The sequence below is a fragment of the Pavona decussata genome, unplaced genomic scaffold (assembly GCF_977016875.1).
Source record: "Pavona decussata unplaced genomic scaffold, jaPavDecu1.1 SCAFFOLD_417, whole genome shotgun sequence".
NCBI lineage: Eukaryota > Metazoa > Cnidaria > Anthozoa > Scleractinia > Agariciidae > Pavona > Pavona decussata.
The window spans coordinates 305,957-322,342 of record NW_028145779.1 but is presented as its reverse complement, the minus strand read 5'-3'; the positions used below and the strand labels follow the sequence as shown (position 1 = coordinate 322,342).

At 38.1% G+C, this 16,386-nt stretch overlaps 3 protein-coding genes across 11 annotated transcripts in view; 2 read left to right on the top strand and 1 right to left on the bottom strand.

The window, feature by feature from the left end:
* Positions 1-16,386, bottom strand: part of LOC146450855 (neuropeptide FF receptor 1-like) — a 72,138-nt gene that overhangs the window by 26,085 nt on the left and 29,667 nt on the right. The window contains exon 1 of one of the 9 annotated variants that reach the window (XM_085099881.1): positions 8,109-8,133. The exons of the other annotated variants lie outside the window; for them this stretch is intronic. The gene's annotated coding sequence lies outside the window, so the exon portion shown is untranslated. Of the gene's footprint in view, positions 1-8,108; positions 8,134-16,386 lie in introns of those variants that run through there. 9 annotated transcript variants of the gene reach the window in all.
* LOC146450858 (galanin receptor 2a-like) lies at positions 230-6,385 on the top strand. The gene is made up of 2 exons (XM_085099870.1): positions 230-592; positions 4,115-6,385. Exon 2 carries the CDS (start codon positions 4,244-4,246, stop codon positions 5,387-5,389), a length of 1,146 nt encoding a protein of 381 aa, XP_084955996.1. The 5' UTR covers positions 230-592; positions 4,115-4,243; the 3' UTR covers positions 5,390-6,385.
* LOC146450857 (neuropeptide FF receptor 2-like) lies at positions 11,884-14,667 on the top strand. The gene has a single exon (XM_085099893.1). It carries the CDS (start codon positions 12,622-12,624, stop codon positions 13,645-13,647), a length of 1,026 nt encoding a protein of 341 aa, XP_084956019.1. The 5' UTR covers positions 11,884-12,621; the 3' UTR covers positions 13,648-14,667.

Genomic DNA, 16,386 nt, shown 5'->3' with positions numbered 1-16,386 from the left:
GAATAGGACTTGAAACTACTACTCGGGTTCAAAAAAATTTTCGTTCTTGAAAGGAGCCATGCCTCGCCCATGTTACCAATTTGCCGTTTTTTTGTTTCCCTTAGTCTTTTAATTGGTATTAAATCTTTGTAGACATCAAGTCCGACCACAGTTGAGGTTTCATCGAACATGGACCAATTTTAATGGGACATTATCTGATGTCCGATGTTGTATTCGCAACTTTGAACTAAAACAAACACTGAGCAAACCCTAGCTAAAAATAAATCATGTTAATGCCTCGATCATGGATACTATCGTCACATGCCGACTGTCCCTTATCGTAAATTGTGGTCACCATTAATGCAGCTTATTGCATTTTTCTGGTTGTCCTTACCCCTTTCGCTCAGTTTGCCAAAAATATCGCGGTTTTTATAACTCAACACTACACAGATGCCCTTTTAACACTTACATACCACATCTACCTGATGATCGCAAGAAGTTATCAGTCTCCGAGTATCAGTTACCACAATGTTTTTCTAACGTAAATCTCGAAACGAAATCTTCGCCGATTTACAAGTTATAAGAAACAGAGCTTTTGTTAGCCGCTTAATAGGTGAGTAAATGCTTACTTGTCCCCTAGATTTACGTTTAAGAAGAGTGATACTGGCTTTTGAAGACAAATGTGTGTGTTACTTGTGCATGCCTGCCTTATGTTTAATATGAGTTGTTTATTTCAAGTAATATTTTCAATAATTTTCAATAATAATAATAATAGTTGAAGTATATTAGCCAAGTTATGACCCACGATAATTTGAAAAGGATGATACTACAAAGTACTGAACGATGAAACACACGTTGGCAGGAGAAAGCGATTATTACAAAGTTGTGGCACAAGATTGAGTATGTAGGATGACTCAAGTGCACAGGAATAAACAAACTGGGCATGCCGTCAAATGTGTTAAATACCCATTCGTAATAACTGCAAGAGACTAGTAGACATGTCTGTTGTACAAGAGTCAAAACTACAGTACATGTACAAGTTAAAAGGTTTTTAAAAGTCGATCGCCTGAGACTTTTCGCGAAAAATTGAAGACATTTTTGGGCTTAATCATCTGGTTTCTCCAGTATGACATGCCACCGAGTTCTCTCTCTGGTATTGATTTCTTCAGCTCTATAATAATGCAGTTAGAATTACAGTATAATGAGACTTAAATAGGTCTAACTTAAAATCCATACCTTATGGTATATTCAAACTTAATCGAGGCATATTCGAATAATCCATTTGTTGCTAAATACCGCGGCATTAATCGAGGCCTATTCGAATAATCCATTTGTTGCTACAGTGTGGAATATTGCGAAGACTGCCAGGGATTTCAAGGTATTTTATAATGTTGACCCCTTTAAAAATTTGGTATTAACGAACCAAAAGAGCTCTTGCGAAGGCTGCTGGGGATTGCAAGATATTTTGTAATGCTGGCCCCAATAAAAATTATGTATTAATGAACCAAAAGAGCTTCTTGTCTAGAGTTGTGCACGCATGTGCCCAGCTCTTTCGTTAAGAATTGTTTACAATTACTGAATCCTATGTTCACAACCGCTCTGAGTAACGTCTGCTCTGTTGGACAATGATGTAATTATCCAGTGAGTGATACGGGCATGTACACTCGGAAAAAAGGAAATCCGAGTGCTCCTAACAGGAGTCGAACCTATAAAGACCTTCCGATTACTAGTTCGGATGCTCTACCACTTAGCTACAGGAGACTCGTGGGAGCTAAGGCCATTAAACAAAATTACTGCTAGGATTGTAAGTTTCTCTTTATATCTTCACTTTGAAATAAAATATTGTCTTTTAATACTCAATATCAAGCCTTGCATTCAGTGTCAAACGATCCCGGCCAACTTTGACATCGATCGAGTGGAACTTCGATTTACCCTAAATTGTGACCGTATGTTAAGCGCCGATAGTGGGCATGGTGATCTCTGCTTGTCATCATTTTGCAAATGTTCAGTGTAACTATTCGGCATATTTTAGAAGCTCTTGAAAGAAGAATATTTGTAAGCCAAAGAATTTGACGACGAGAATAATTTAAAGTTTTAAAATGTACATTATTCTTTTGAACGTTCTCTTTGTTTCCAGTGCTCCTTGTTTTCGTTGATTTTATGACGTGAATTGTATTCATTTATTTTGACTTGTAAAGCCCCTACCTGTACTCTCAAAAAATATGACAAGCGCCAACTGGGCAAAGCATGGCACTAGATGCAGGTGGATCTACAATCTTGAACAGAATGCCGAAAAGAAATAAATAAACAAAAAAAAAATTAAAAAAGAGAGAGACAGAAAAAAAAAAAACCCTCTTCCCCCTGAAAATCAATGATAACTTCGCGCGCAAAGCAAAATTCGCCATTCTTCCATCATTGAAATGGGAGAAGGGTTGAATTGTCTTCGACTGTAGTTAGAAATTTCACAAAAATACAGCTAATGAAGAGGTGTACAGCTGAAGAAAAATATACTGCATATTTATTATTTCTTTCAGAGAATACAACTGATGCTACCTAATCCAAAATAAACGCAAATGATTTACGTTATAAAAGGGAGGGAAAAGTAGCAACTTGACGAATCCATGGAAGAAGAATCGAACAATAAGTCAAAGTTATAACCGATCTATTCTTGTTGTCAAATTCTCGTGCAAATTCTTTTGCTTCAATCTACTTCTTTCAAGACCTTATATCAGAAAAGATCCTCGCTTCATTAGGGCCCAATGGCACTAATGGACACATTGCGATTTGTTTGACAATTTTTGGTCGAAACAAATTTCTTGTGAAATCCGCCAGAGACAACACGTCGATTTCTGTTAGTTACCAATTACCTGTCAGATCACTTCCAAATCATAACACCCTCGCATTGTTTCGGAAGATACGTATCAGTTTGGCCTTCTTTGGAGGTATGTACCCGGCGGCCTCTTTGGAGTTTGTCTGGCGGTGAACACATTTTTTTTTTTTTGGTTTTCCGTCACGATGACAGATTTTGATTTTTTTTTTTTTTTTGACACCAATAAAGAGTTTTGTCCGCTAGTGTGATTCGGCCCTTAGTTGTATAACTCCTATCTGCAGCTAACAGGATCATATAAGAACGCATTCCGCTCTGACGATAAGAAGCATTTAGAGTCTAGAATGGTAAAGTTATATTTAACGGAACTCTTACGGATTAGGAGAATTAGTCGGGGATTCTAATCTTTTGACCTGGAATGCCAAGTTGCTCTTTGTTTCTTGACATAAGCGATAAGACGAAACATTATAGAGGATCATTACTGGGTCTTTTCAATTGTTCAAAGGCATAAGTGAAAAGGAACTCCAAATCAGCCAGTGTTTAACTTTGTCAGCCAGACAAACTGCTTCTTTGCGATTTATGGAGCTGAGTCGGGTCAAAGGGAAGGGGAGGTGGGGAACGATTCCAGCCCCCTTCATAACTTCAAAGTATAAGGCTATTCAACAGAAAGAGCTATTTTTGGTTAAGTTAAAGTCACAATGGCACCAAAATTGACCAAAAAGTGATCAAAGTCAATAAAACTATTGAATGACCGATTTATTTTTCAGTAAAAACAGAATTCAAGATCGTACAAAGCCCTGCCCACCTAACAGTCACAACAAATTTTATGGACATTGGCATGTCAGCCCAAATCGCTCCCAAATATTTTTTTCTACAGAGTTTAAAGGGGGTTTGTTTTACTGTTTATTTTAATTGCGAGAAAGTAGGTTACCCATTAACTGCTACAAATTATGAAGGTCAATCCCCTTTCATACCGATTATTTATTTTCTGGATTCAGCGGCGAAAAACGTCGATGCTTTTAGCTGCTTTAAACAATTTATTTTTCCTCTTTTGCAAAGAAAGGAAAGTTCTCTCAAGAAATTTAAAACAAAGCTTAAGTCCCGTTCTCTATGTGTTTTGAACTGAAATTTTCATTTGACAACCAAAGAAGGTTCACGGCCTTTGATCCGATTGCTAATACTAAAGCCAGGTTGTCATTACATTTTAAATCGTTGCCCTTATCAGTAGTAAATTGTGGTAAACTCCTCATCCTGAGTATTTAAATTATGTTGTTTATCAAAATTTTGTTTCCATTTCTTTAACAACAGGTTGACGGACAGTTAATCCAGTTATAACGCACTTGAGAAATCGATAAACTACAACTTCAGCCTGGTTGAGCCGCGGTCAGATATCTTGAATAACAAATTCTACATGGATGTAGAATATTAAGGTGCGCTATGGTAAATTCAAGTGTTGCAGGGAATTCCTCAAACGCATCTAGCCCCTCCACATTAGCGGGATTTTCTTCAAGTGAAAGCACAGAATTCAGAGTGGTTAAACTTTTTCTTTGTGCGCTGATATTCTTGGTGAGTGTTATTGGCAATACACTCGTCTGCGTTGTTATTATAAGGCGTCGCAGAATGAGGACCGTCACAAACTGCTTTATACTGAACCTCGCAGTAGCCGATTTAGCATTCACTTGTATCTGTATACCATTCGACATCCCAGTGCAAGAGAACGACTACAGATGGCCATATGGAAGTTTTCTCTGCAAAACGCTCTATCCTCTTCAGACTATGACAATGTTTGGTTCTATCTTCACACTGATGGCAGTAAGTCTCAACCGTTTCTACGCAATCGTCTACCCTTTGAAAAACCAGATGACCAAGACCCATGCCAAACTAATTATTTCTGGAATATGGGTTTTATCTGCCGCACTGGTTTTTCCTTATAGTTTGGTATTAAACCTTGATGAGGCGACAATGAGCTGCGGGGAAAATTGGCCTAGTGATATTAACTATCGAAAGGCTTACACACTTTCGCTTTTCCTTGTGCAATACGTATTTCCCCTGATCGTCATTACCATAGCATATTTAAAAATTGGGTTAGAGATGCGCAAATGTATTCAGAAAAGGAGGTCGGAAGCGTCGTGGAATAACAAAGCTCTTAAATGTACTCAACAACATGAAGGGAAGAGGGTAGTACGCATGCTCGTAGTTGTCACAGTTCTCTTTGCAATTTGCGTCCTTCCTAACAACATCATGTGGCTTTGGCTAGATTTTGGCAACGGGGCACAGTACAAGTATTTCTGGGAGGTAGTTGCCGTTACCAACCTGATACTGTTCGCAAACAGCGCTGCCAATCCAATAGCCTACACGATATGCCACGAGAACTTTAGAGACGAATTCCGACGGTATTTTGCTTGCAAACGTAACAGGTATAAGCCTGTTTTAGATAAAACTAACAAATCAGTGTCTTATGGACATCTACATTTAAACTACTCTTCAGCTTGTCCATCTACGGCCTTGTCGTCGATACTATTAATGATGAGGAGTGGAGAATTAGAGCAAAAGTTGGTCGAATCACCGGAGACTGACATCTGATAGTTTTAGGCTTGAAATTTGTATCAATATGTTGATTAACCTCGTGCAGTAACCGCCTTAATCATCTACCTCACCTTGCCCTATCTTACATCGTTTTTTGACACCCTAATAATACTGTAGTACCAATACGGTAACATTGGCAACATTCCACTTTGCAAAGCCAATATGCAATATGGTAACTTTGGCAAAAATCCACTTTGCAAATATTGAAGCCGGGTCTAATGACATCAAAGTCGCGATGACCGCTACTGATAACGGAGGGCCCCGTGGCTGGAGACCGTCTGAAAATTAGATACACATTAAGGTCCCATCCACACTTACGCGTTCTCAAGTGCCGTTTTCATCTCGGCGAAAATAAAGCAAAATACTTTCCTCCACGTTAGCGTTTTCGTATCGTTTTCACCTAGCCACACTAGAACGCTCAAAAACGACTGAGACCTGTGATTGCGCTTGTGATAACATCACAAATAACATAACATCACAAGACCATCCGCCATCTTGTATAGATTCTCCGATTTGGACTGGAACCGATGGCACGTGAAGCTTTTTACGTCACCGTTTTCAGAAGTCTCCGTTTTCACCTGTCCACTCTAGAAACGAAGCGTTTCCAAAACGATGCAAAACCGTTTTCTAAAGTTTCCGTTTTTATCGGCGAGTGTGGACGATAGCCTAAAACGCAACAAAAATGTGCGTTTTGAAACGAAAACACACTAGCGTGAATGGGACCTAAGAACATTACCCAGGACTGGCTTTTTAGCTTTAGTAGGGATATTCGACTGAGATAGTTTTAATCAGCTGAACCCAATTTAAATTCCCGTGATCAAAACAAACAATGTGTTCACAAAGGCTTAGCAAATTATAAGATCCAGTAAGGTACATCAGATTTAATGAATACAAACAGAAAAAAAAAACCTACGAGTTCACGTAAAACATCGAATCGTATATCATCGAATAATGTTTTCAGAGAAAATAAACATTTACCTTTTGCCATTAACTTGCGCTGTGACGCCGCCCGACTTCTCTTCTTGTAGGATATCAAAGCATTAGTCTCCAAGTATATGGAGTGATCTTGGTCGACTTGTAATGGTTTTCAATAAATACATACATACGTATGCAATAAAGTCAGATTATGATATTTAAGCTAATCGTGAGCACGGACGTGTTCTGTGAGTTTTCAAAGGTAATCTATAAGAAAAGCCCTGTAATCTTCATTGGCAACGTGCAAATGGATGATTCTTCCAACTCAAAACATGACGTTTAAAAAGGCATCCAAGTCAATGGAACTCTTAGTCGCGCTTCTAACCATAGTGACAAACATTCTGAGATACAGTTTAGTACTTCTTAACTGGTCTGTTCACACTGTTACATATAACTAGTCGAGGTTTAAGAAACAAATATATGTTGATATGACCGTGATACGAAAACAAAAACAAAAAAATAAAACGACCGAAGCAAGCAACAGCATTGCTTTAGTCGAGCTGTTATTTCAGATAACAACAGGCAGCCAGTCATGCTTTTATCAAAACCACTTGCTGAGTGCACTGTCAAGTCGGATGTCCAATGACAGAAGGTTGTCGTTATGAACCATAACAAAACGAATTCAGTTACAAAGCAATTCAATTTAAACAACCCTCCATAACGAGTACAGTATATTAAATTCCTGACATTTACTGACATACTTTAAAAAGTAAGACAAAACAATAAACTATTCTTGTGTGCTTAGGCTACATCAAAGGAGGCTCTTTCATTGCAGACGTGCATATAAACAAGCGTTAATCATAGTAAGTCTGGTATTCCCATTATGTTATAATCTTATTTCTTGCTCTTTTTATCTCTTTCTCTTCAAAGGTATGTCATAATCAAGTTTAGTATTATCATTGTTTTTTGTTTCATATATGGCAGTGCATTAAAAGGTTTCCATGTCACTCGTTTCGGTGTATAATCAACATTACTATTATCATTGTTTTTTTTTTGTTTCATATAAGGCAGTGCATTAAAAGGTTTTCAGATAATCAAACCCTGACATTTAAGGTGTGCTAATTTACAATTTTCATTATCTGCATACTTCTCACAAAAAAATGCTGTACGTGGAAGGAAGTGTCATCAAGCGAATTGATTTAAAGCAAATATCACTCACGGTCTGACGTAGGCAACTGGCTTTTATTACAAAGGAAGTTATTGTGCTTTCCCATCAAAAAATATTGCTGTTTTTGCTGGGCAATTAAAATTCTGCATAGAACAGGAAATCTTACTACTAAATTAAAAGGGTTCCTCAACTATGTTTACTTCCTTTTTGGAAGACCTCTAGTACAAGAATTACTTTTCGTAAAAAATGGTTGATCCGGGAAGAAAAAGTGCCGCGGTTTACCCTTTGCGTCTCGTAGTCCCCTCCTTTCATTGGCTAGTGTAAATAAATTTTAGTCAGGATAAAGCCTAGCCTAAGTACGCAGACATATTTCCGACTGTCGCTTCGCAGGCTAGATAAAGCCCTACGTGATCTAAACTGAGACGTGACTTGGAAAAGGTACCTTTGTTGATTTATTTTTAAAGATGAAAGCGATACTTAAATGTGAATATCGTCATTCTATCAACAAAACGTCCAAATCAAATTTTTAATGATAGATCGATCATTGAACTTATCTTTTAACTAAATCATAATTTCTTATTTGCAATTAAAGGGATCACGCAATCAATTAGAACCTCAACTGAACCAACTTACCCAACATAAGTAGTATTGTAAAGCTAACGAAGAACCTGTAAAATAGAACGATAAGTGAACAGGACGGAATAAAAATAATTTATTTATGAAATTACACGGAGTAGGGGGGGGGGGGTGGGGTGGGGTAAAGGTGAGATGTTATGTCTCAAGACTGCAATCACAATTTGAACAGCGAACATGAGTGGAATAAGATCGACCAAGTGTTAACATAAAGTCAACTTAACCTTGGAAACGGAAGGGAAAAAAAGTAGTAATACAGATTTCAGCTTCAGAGGTGTCGGTTCCATGTACTTTTGAGCAGTTGCACTTAACTTTATATGTCGGTTGCAGCTGCCTCAAAATTTCACGAAAACAGTGATTAAAAGTCAAATAGATTTACAGGATAAAAGATAAGCCGACACGCAAAGATATTAATTTAAATGCAAAGCACCTACTTCCTCTTAGAGCAAACTGAGACCTTCTTTAGATTGTCAGTTCTGTTTTGAGTTGCGGTAGAATCACTGATAATTTGTGCATCACAGACTCATGAACAGTTTCGATGGTTTTTGAATTTTATCGAAGCTACACTCAACCGATCCCTGCGCTCGAAGGCCACTGAATTCAGTTTGCAAACCTTGCAATTACATGCATATATACGAGCACTGATTAAGGTAAGCAATGGCTCTCACCATTTTTAATACGATTGCACCGGCCAAATCACGCCGAAAAGTTTCACCAGCGAAAAATGGTCGATAGATTGGCCAACTTGATGAAGTTATCACAGTAGTATGTTATTTGTTTGACTTCATATAAATGTCGTGACCCTTCCTAATCCAATTACCTTTAGTTTACGTACAGTTAAAACAGTTACGGTTATAACGCGCAGTTCAATAATTGATTTTTTTCCCACTGTTGTTTTTTTTTTTTTTTTGTCTTTTTTTTTTTCATTCATGACAACGAAGTACAACAGTGGCCAATTTAGTCCTTAAAACGACTAGTCTAATACACGGAAACTATTAATAAATCGCGAGTTTAAGCAGCAACTACAGCGACGAAAACGCCACAAAACAATAGGACGTCCCTGCACGTGCGTTATAAAGTTAGGTGCATTTCTTCTTTGTCCTGTGCAGCACAACAACGTGAGATGACCTAATTCAAGGTTTGTGGAGAATGTGAATAGTCCTGCTGCTGGATAAGTTCGGCTACAGGCAAGTTGGACGAATCGAAATAATCTCGAAGTACTGCAAGTAAGTAAACGCGAACCTGTATTTTCAAGTGGCGTTTTTATTGGCATTGCCGTCTCGGTTGCTTAAAGGCGCTAAAAATGTTTTGACGGCAGCGGATAGCCAAGATGGAACGGTATCTGATCCCAATTTGTAAACGCCAAGCAGACAATTTCACATTATTCCCTTGTGACTTAAAACATAAAATTGACAGTAACTTACTGTAGCCCGTTCTCTCTTTGAGTTTCACATGATTTCGTCCCATTCAGTGAGTTTGAATTCCTTCATGTATTTCGCCCATTTTTACCAAAATAGGATAATCTCTAAGACGCACTGTCCCCTTTAATGAATTGAGCAACGTAAAGAATTGGCAAGAAAAATGCAGCTGCTTTTGTAGTTCATTCTCTTCCCTTCAAGAGCGCATTGTAAACCAACCCTCTTTGGTCTTCTCAATGACATTTTTACTAATGCACCCAAGTCAAAATGTACAACGTTAAATCCGGTTTGCACTTTTGTAATTGATTTCATGTCATATTGCCGTGGACTTGGCTTATCGAATACTCTGAATGTCGCGAACCCTTTCAATTTGAATACATATCTTTAAAAATTGGTTTTTACTATTTATTTTCGGTCATTGTACTTGATGCATCTCTCAATCCAGTAATTTTACCACAGGCCCCGTACACTGATTAGCCGAAAAAGACGACTGGCGGCTTATGTATAATGAAGCAGCTAATCCGTTTCGTTTGTATACCAGAAAAATAGCTCTTGAATAAGATGAGAATGAATTTCTGTTCATTTGCACTTTCCCTTCACTTCCATGATTCTTCGATAAAGCATCCCCTTAAGCTTCTTTTGACGAGTGAGCATATATTAGGTGATACCATACTCTGCTCGGGTACGTTCAGCCAAAGTTTGGAATTCGATTCGTATAAGATCTTTGGCCCATAACAGAAGAGACTTAAAAATCTTGAAAGTGGGCAATATAGCGTATTAGTAATGACAAAAAAAGAGGCACATTTAGTTTTATTCTATACGTTTTCACCGTAAGAAACTGAGCGAAATTAACAGGCTTAACAAGAATGGCGTCAATAACATTGGAACGATTCAAGTCATTTATATATATATTTCCAATATCTGAGGTTACAAAAAAAAATTAACATTTTTAAGGAAAAATAGACGTATAAAAGAAAACGACATTTGAAGCAGCTGAAGGTACGCATAAACCTTTTTTTTTGGCCACTTGTTTTATCAGTTAAGGATCTTGTGTGCGTGTGCATGTTTTATTCTTTTTGGGGTGAGAGTATACCCTAAGTGAGCAAACACGTAACCTGACAGGTGAAGGTGAACTCGCGTCAAATATCAACTGATCTATAAATATCGACCTGGCTTATTTGCTTCTTCAAACAAGAGAATTCTATCGGTAAGCTGCGTCCGCGCAGCGTTTCCAGCTTATACATTGAATATCCACTCAATTGCTCTCCTAGGTGTTAGTCATCTGCTTGAAGTAAACGTTACTAAGGATGATATAAAAAAAAATATATTAACTGCCAATGTCTAACAAGCAAAAGGAAGAGATAACATCATACAAAGAGATAGCTTCGTCCATGACGAAAGCTATGTTGGACACTATTACTACAGAGTCCCCAGTTATAGTAGATTACAATATTGTTCGCTTTCTTAATCAGTTTTGACCTTTTAATTTCACCTCGCTTAATACTCTTTTACTTCAGTTTTAAATAAATATATCATGTTGGTCACAGTGTATATACACAAGATTGCAGTTAGTAAAGATAAGCGCCTTAGCTTTGAGTGAAACCTGTGAAACCGGCAACTTTTAAACCTGACTAACAAGTATCATTCACCTCGAAGAAATTTACCATGGCTACGAAACATTAGTAAAGTTTAACCCACCCAGGAAACTTTTGCCGTTTTCTGAGTAGAAGATAGCTAGCCATTACCTTTGGCAATGAAGATTATTTAATCTACTTTGTATAGAACACGTCCTTAATTAACATTGCATTAATTGGAATATAGAGATAATCTCTTTAACGTTAAGACGATTTGACACGATTTGGGAAAAGAAAGTCATAACTCACCCTTATTTCCTTCGTTCGTTCGCTCGTTTGCTTGCTTGTTTTAAATTAATTGAAGAGATGATATGAAAAGACCGATGCCTCTGCGAAAAGGTGTAGTTTTTAAGCAGAAAGTTCCTATTATTTGCATTTTTTTTCTGAAGCCCCACCCACTACAAACGAAACTTTTTACAATATAACACCTGTAAAAGTCGCCTTAAGAAGGTAAGTAAGCAAAGCGGAAAACATTTTGCCGGTATATCGTTACACAAGAACAATACAATACCCAAAAACAAGATATTGTTCAGCTACAACATATTGACGATATGACAAAGTCTTGCTGATTTTTTGACAACATGGCTAATGAAACATTCAACATTAAGCTTTTACTGTAACTAAGCTAAACAACATTATTCAAGTTACTTCACTGCGCCTTAAAATCGCACAAGAGAGAAAAGAGAAAGAAGAGGCGGTAGCCCAGAGTGTCGGATATTTTTTCAAAAATCCAGGCGCATTGACAGCGTCCGCTAAAAGTAAACAGGCTTGCGCGTACAAGTGGCTACTTCACTGAGAAGGCTATCAGTTCAAACTACAAGTTGACACGTCACTCGAAAAAGATGATGGCAAATGCGTTTTTCAAAAGAAACGTTGCGTTCGCTAAGGTAACAACATTTCTCATCATGCAGAGGTAGTCTGTGAAGTAATGGAATATTAACTTTTCCAAATTTTGTCGATTATTACACTCAATCGAGAAGGCACAACCAACGAAACGCGTTATGAGCTCTTGGACGTCTATCAATCGGTAAGTTGCATCCGCGCAGCGTTTCCCATGACTTTTCATTTGTATAGAATGCATATCGACTCAATTCATCTCCATGGTGTTATAGTCATTTGTTTGAGTCGGTGTCGTGATACACCTGCTTTATGTTGCCGTGGAAATAACTCAGGATGTGTTTTGAAAATTGCCCCTATTCCATCGGATTGATGTAGTTAGTGATAACAATAAAGTTCTCAACTGGTGTTGAAATTATGCTGGTTTATCCTTCTGGAAATTTCTGTTTAAAAGTGCGCAATTTTAACTTGTTTTGTTTGACCATCTTCCACTAATTTGCATTCAAACGTCAAATAAATTTATTGAAATATGTTCTCTCTTTAAATTAGGTCTTATCCGGAGAAATATTGACGGTCTATTCTGCCGCCTGCTGGGGGTTTCTGATTCAACCCGATAAGAGCAACATGGCCGATCAAACGTTCAACAACTCAAGGGAAATCGTCTCCACGCAGCACTTACAGGAAACGTTTACTCCGATGACATCAACCGATATCACAATGAACAGCGATTTTGTCAACTGTTGGAAGATATCACTTCTTGTTCTACATGTGATTATTTTTGTAATAAGCACGGTTGGAAATGGCCTTGTGTGTTTCGTGATCCTAAGAAGAAGAACAATGAAGTCAGTTGTCAACTATTTAATCCTAAATCTAGCGATTGCCGACCTCATTTTCACGTGCATTTGCATACCCTTTGATATCCCAGTTCAACATATGAACTATGTTTGGCCTTACGGTGCGTTTTTGTGCAAGCTCATCTACCCCGTACAGACTCAAACTCTGTTTGCTTCGGTTTACACTCTCGTTGCGTTGAGCATGACGAGATATTGGGCCGTGGTCCATCCGCTTAAACGACAGCTTACGACTGAGCGAGTAAAGTGGGTGATCTTGATCATTTGGGTGGTTTCATTTATACCAGTGACTCCGTATGTGGCAATGCTACGCTTGAATCAGACAACTCTTACTTGTGAGGAAAACTGGAACGAGTCATCTTCTAGAAAAGCATACACTTTATCTCTGTTCTTTCTCCAATACGTAATACCCTTGGCAGTCATCTCTTGTGCTCACATTGCTATAACGTTGGAGCTAAAACGGAGCGTTTCTCGGGAGAAAAGCATTCTAAGAAGAATTCAAACCGAGGAAGCCCGAAAAGTTTCAAGAATGCTCATAACAGTGACATTGATTTTTGCAGCTTGTGTTCTACCAGTTAACATTTTGTGGTTATGGTTAGACTTCGGCGCAGCGGACAAACACTTTATTTATTTCTGGGAGTTCTTGGCATTCGGTAACATCATTGTGTTTTCCAATAGCGCACTGAACCCTATATGCTACACCATGGTAAACGAGGCCTATAGACAGGAAATACGACAAGTACTGTGTAACTGTCTTAAGAAAAGGAAACAAGTTCCTGCTGAGGATCTTCAAAAATAGCTAGTTTACGAAAACAGATCCGAAGGCGAAAATTAACTGATTTGGTATCAATATTATTTGTTCAGCTGGTGGTTAGATGTCACGTTTAGCTTCGTTCGTTGAATTTGCGCGCATGATCACTTGAGCTATGGCACTTTAACAGATAATGCCTTGTCAATACTAGGTAACGTTACTTGACAGTTTGACATATTTTTTACACTTATTTAAAGGCCCACCTTCACCCAAGAGTCATTGCGGTCGATTGTTTTTGTTTTGAAATGCTGTATTGCCCAAACGCGTGATCTTATTGGCTGTCCGAACTCAAGCGGTTCATGCGGGTTTCCTAGGCGACTCGTGCTGGAGGGAAAGAATATTCGTGATCGCTTATTGCTTTCTCACTCGACTCGCGCTCAAATAAAATGGGAGGGTTTTCATATATGAAAACTGTTCCTCGGCGCGCAATACATCTTGGGTGAATGTGGGCCTTTAAAATAACAGACATTATATTGATCTTGTTGAGGCCTCGACAGGCAGTAAAAATTCTAAAGAATGTGATTTACCATATTTTTTTCCGCGCACCCTGATTGTTGTTCATGTGTTCTCGATTGTTAAAGACGAGGATCTGTGTGGTTCAGTCTTGTTGACCATTCCGGAAGTGCATAATTCTTCTTTCTTGCTTTCTGGCTTTTTTCTTATTAAATGCTACCTGGATATTGTTGATTTCCCATTGCAACTGGCTTCGGTCAGATCAGGGTTACAAACTAATGATAGCGAGACGTTTTCTCGATCTGTGTGCTCAGGAAATAGAAGAAAGTCCCTCGAAGTTGCAGTTATTTACGCAATTAAAGCAGTTGCGAAAAGAAAGACATTGTGGCTTAAACGGGATTCAAACCCATCACCTCTGCGATGCCGGTGCAGTGCTAGACCAACTGAGCTATCAAGCCAGTCGGGAGCCGGTCATATTGTGAGTTCATAATATACCCGTAGAGGATAAATATGAAATCTGGTAGGTGATCCGAGACATAGAAAGTCAGAGTTAGGCCAAAGTATTATGCATGGCTTGAGCCATATTTAGAAAAAATCAGAGCCAATCAAAAGCGTTCTTTGTCATTGCTGTGGGATATTTATACAAAAATCACATGAACTTGCATGCTTCATTTTCGGTTCGATTAAAAACGTAGTTGTCTCGATGAGGCATGCACTTGAATTTCTATCCTTTCCATCGGGAACCCACGCGCATTTATTCATTTTAACACAGAATAATTATACAAATGGCGATTCTGTGTTTTAAAAGAGTTACAAATCGACTTACGTTATGTTGTATTCCATCTAGCTTTTGGCCGTCTTACTTTTGCGCTGTTTAAAAAACCTGATAAACATGCCAGACGTCGTACTGACAAATCGTTCGAAAAAAGCCGATGGTATGATATTTGGTAATTTCGAGACTTTACGAAATGCGTCAGTGGTTGTGTTATGTCTAGTCTCTTGTTTTCTTAAAATTTAATTTAACTGAATTGAAACCCCCCCGCAAGATTCTGCCGGTTAATACCTGAAACTTTAAGTTCCTGTGCGCCTGAAACCATTACATTTTGAAATTGCATGGAAAAACCTTTTTCGTTGATACAAAACCCTTAAATCATATTTATTACATATAGTATTATTATATTTTCATTGAAACACAAGTTCACATAAGTTCATTTATAGCATTACTCTATGCCTTCCATTTGTCCTCCCTCGATCTTCCTTTCCCTGAAAACATGATTACTCTTAAATTCCAAAGGCGTTTCGTGATGTTTTCCAACGATTCAAGTTTCGAAAATACTGCAACTTTTTAAAACTGGCCATCGTGTAGTCGGAGGCGCAACTATGAGCCGATTATTTGCTCATAGCAACAAGCTTTTTGTCCAGGATGTTGGAGGGGAGGGGGGGGGGGGGTCTTTAAATAGCCGAGAAGAAGTGCTGTTTTTGTAATGACATCTGCAAATTAAACGGTTAGACTTTCTAGTCTTCTCGAACAAGGACGATAAAAATTAGGTCCCCTCTCACAACACTTGTTCCTAATAATCTGTGGGGCGTTAATTAAAGAACCCACGCTGGTCCCATTACACCTCTTTACAGTATCAGTTATTTTTACTAAAACAGAATAATAAAGAAAATTCGGAAAATGATTAGATGTAGTGTTTGTGTTAGAGAACACTGCAAGGAACCGTTTTCTAGCTGAGCTCCATTTGAAACTGACCACTATTGTGTAGTCACAGAACACAAGGCCGCTAAATTTACAATACCTGTACTACAGTACAAGGCTTAAGGCAACGGGTGCCTAAATAACTTTGGTTCGGAGAAAAAGGTAGTTTTAACTTGCGAGTGTCTAACTAAATAACGAGCCATGACTTAACATTCCTGGGATAGAGTTGACCATTAAGCTTTTACATTTGTCGACTGCAAAGTCTACAAACAGATATTTATTTAGATAAATATACAGCTATTTCAGTTAACGTTGTCGGTTCAAAGCATAAAGCTAAAAGACAAGACCGAAAGTTTACGTGGGAATTTTATGAATAAATTAATCAAAATCAGTCATGCCTGGAGAAAACAATAGGTTGTAATTAGCAGTACAATGACCTGCACGTGCAGGAATGATTTTGATAAAATTATTCATAAAAATAATCCCACAAAACATTGCGGTCTTGTCTTTTAGCTTGATTTTAATCCGACAACGTTAATTGAAATAGCCGTATATAAAGATAAAGATAAAGATAT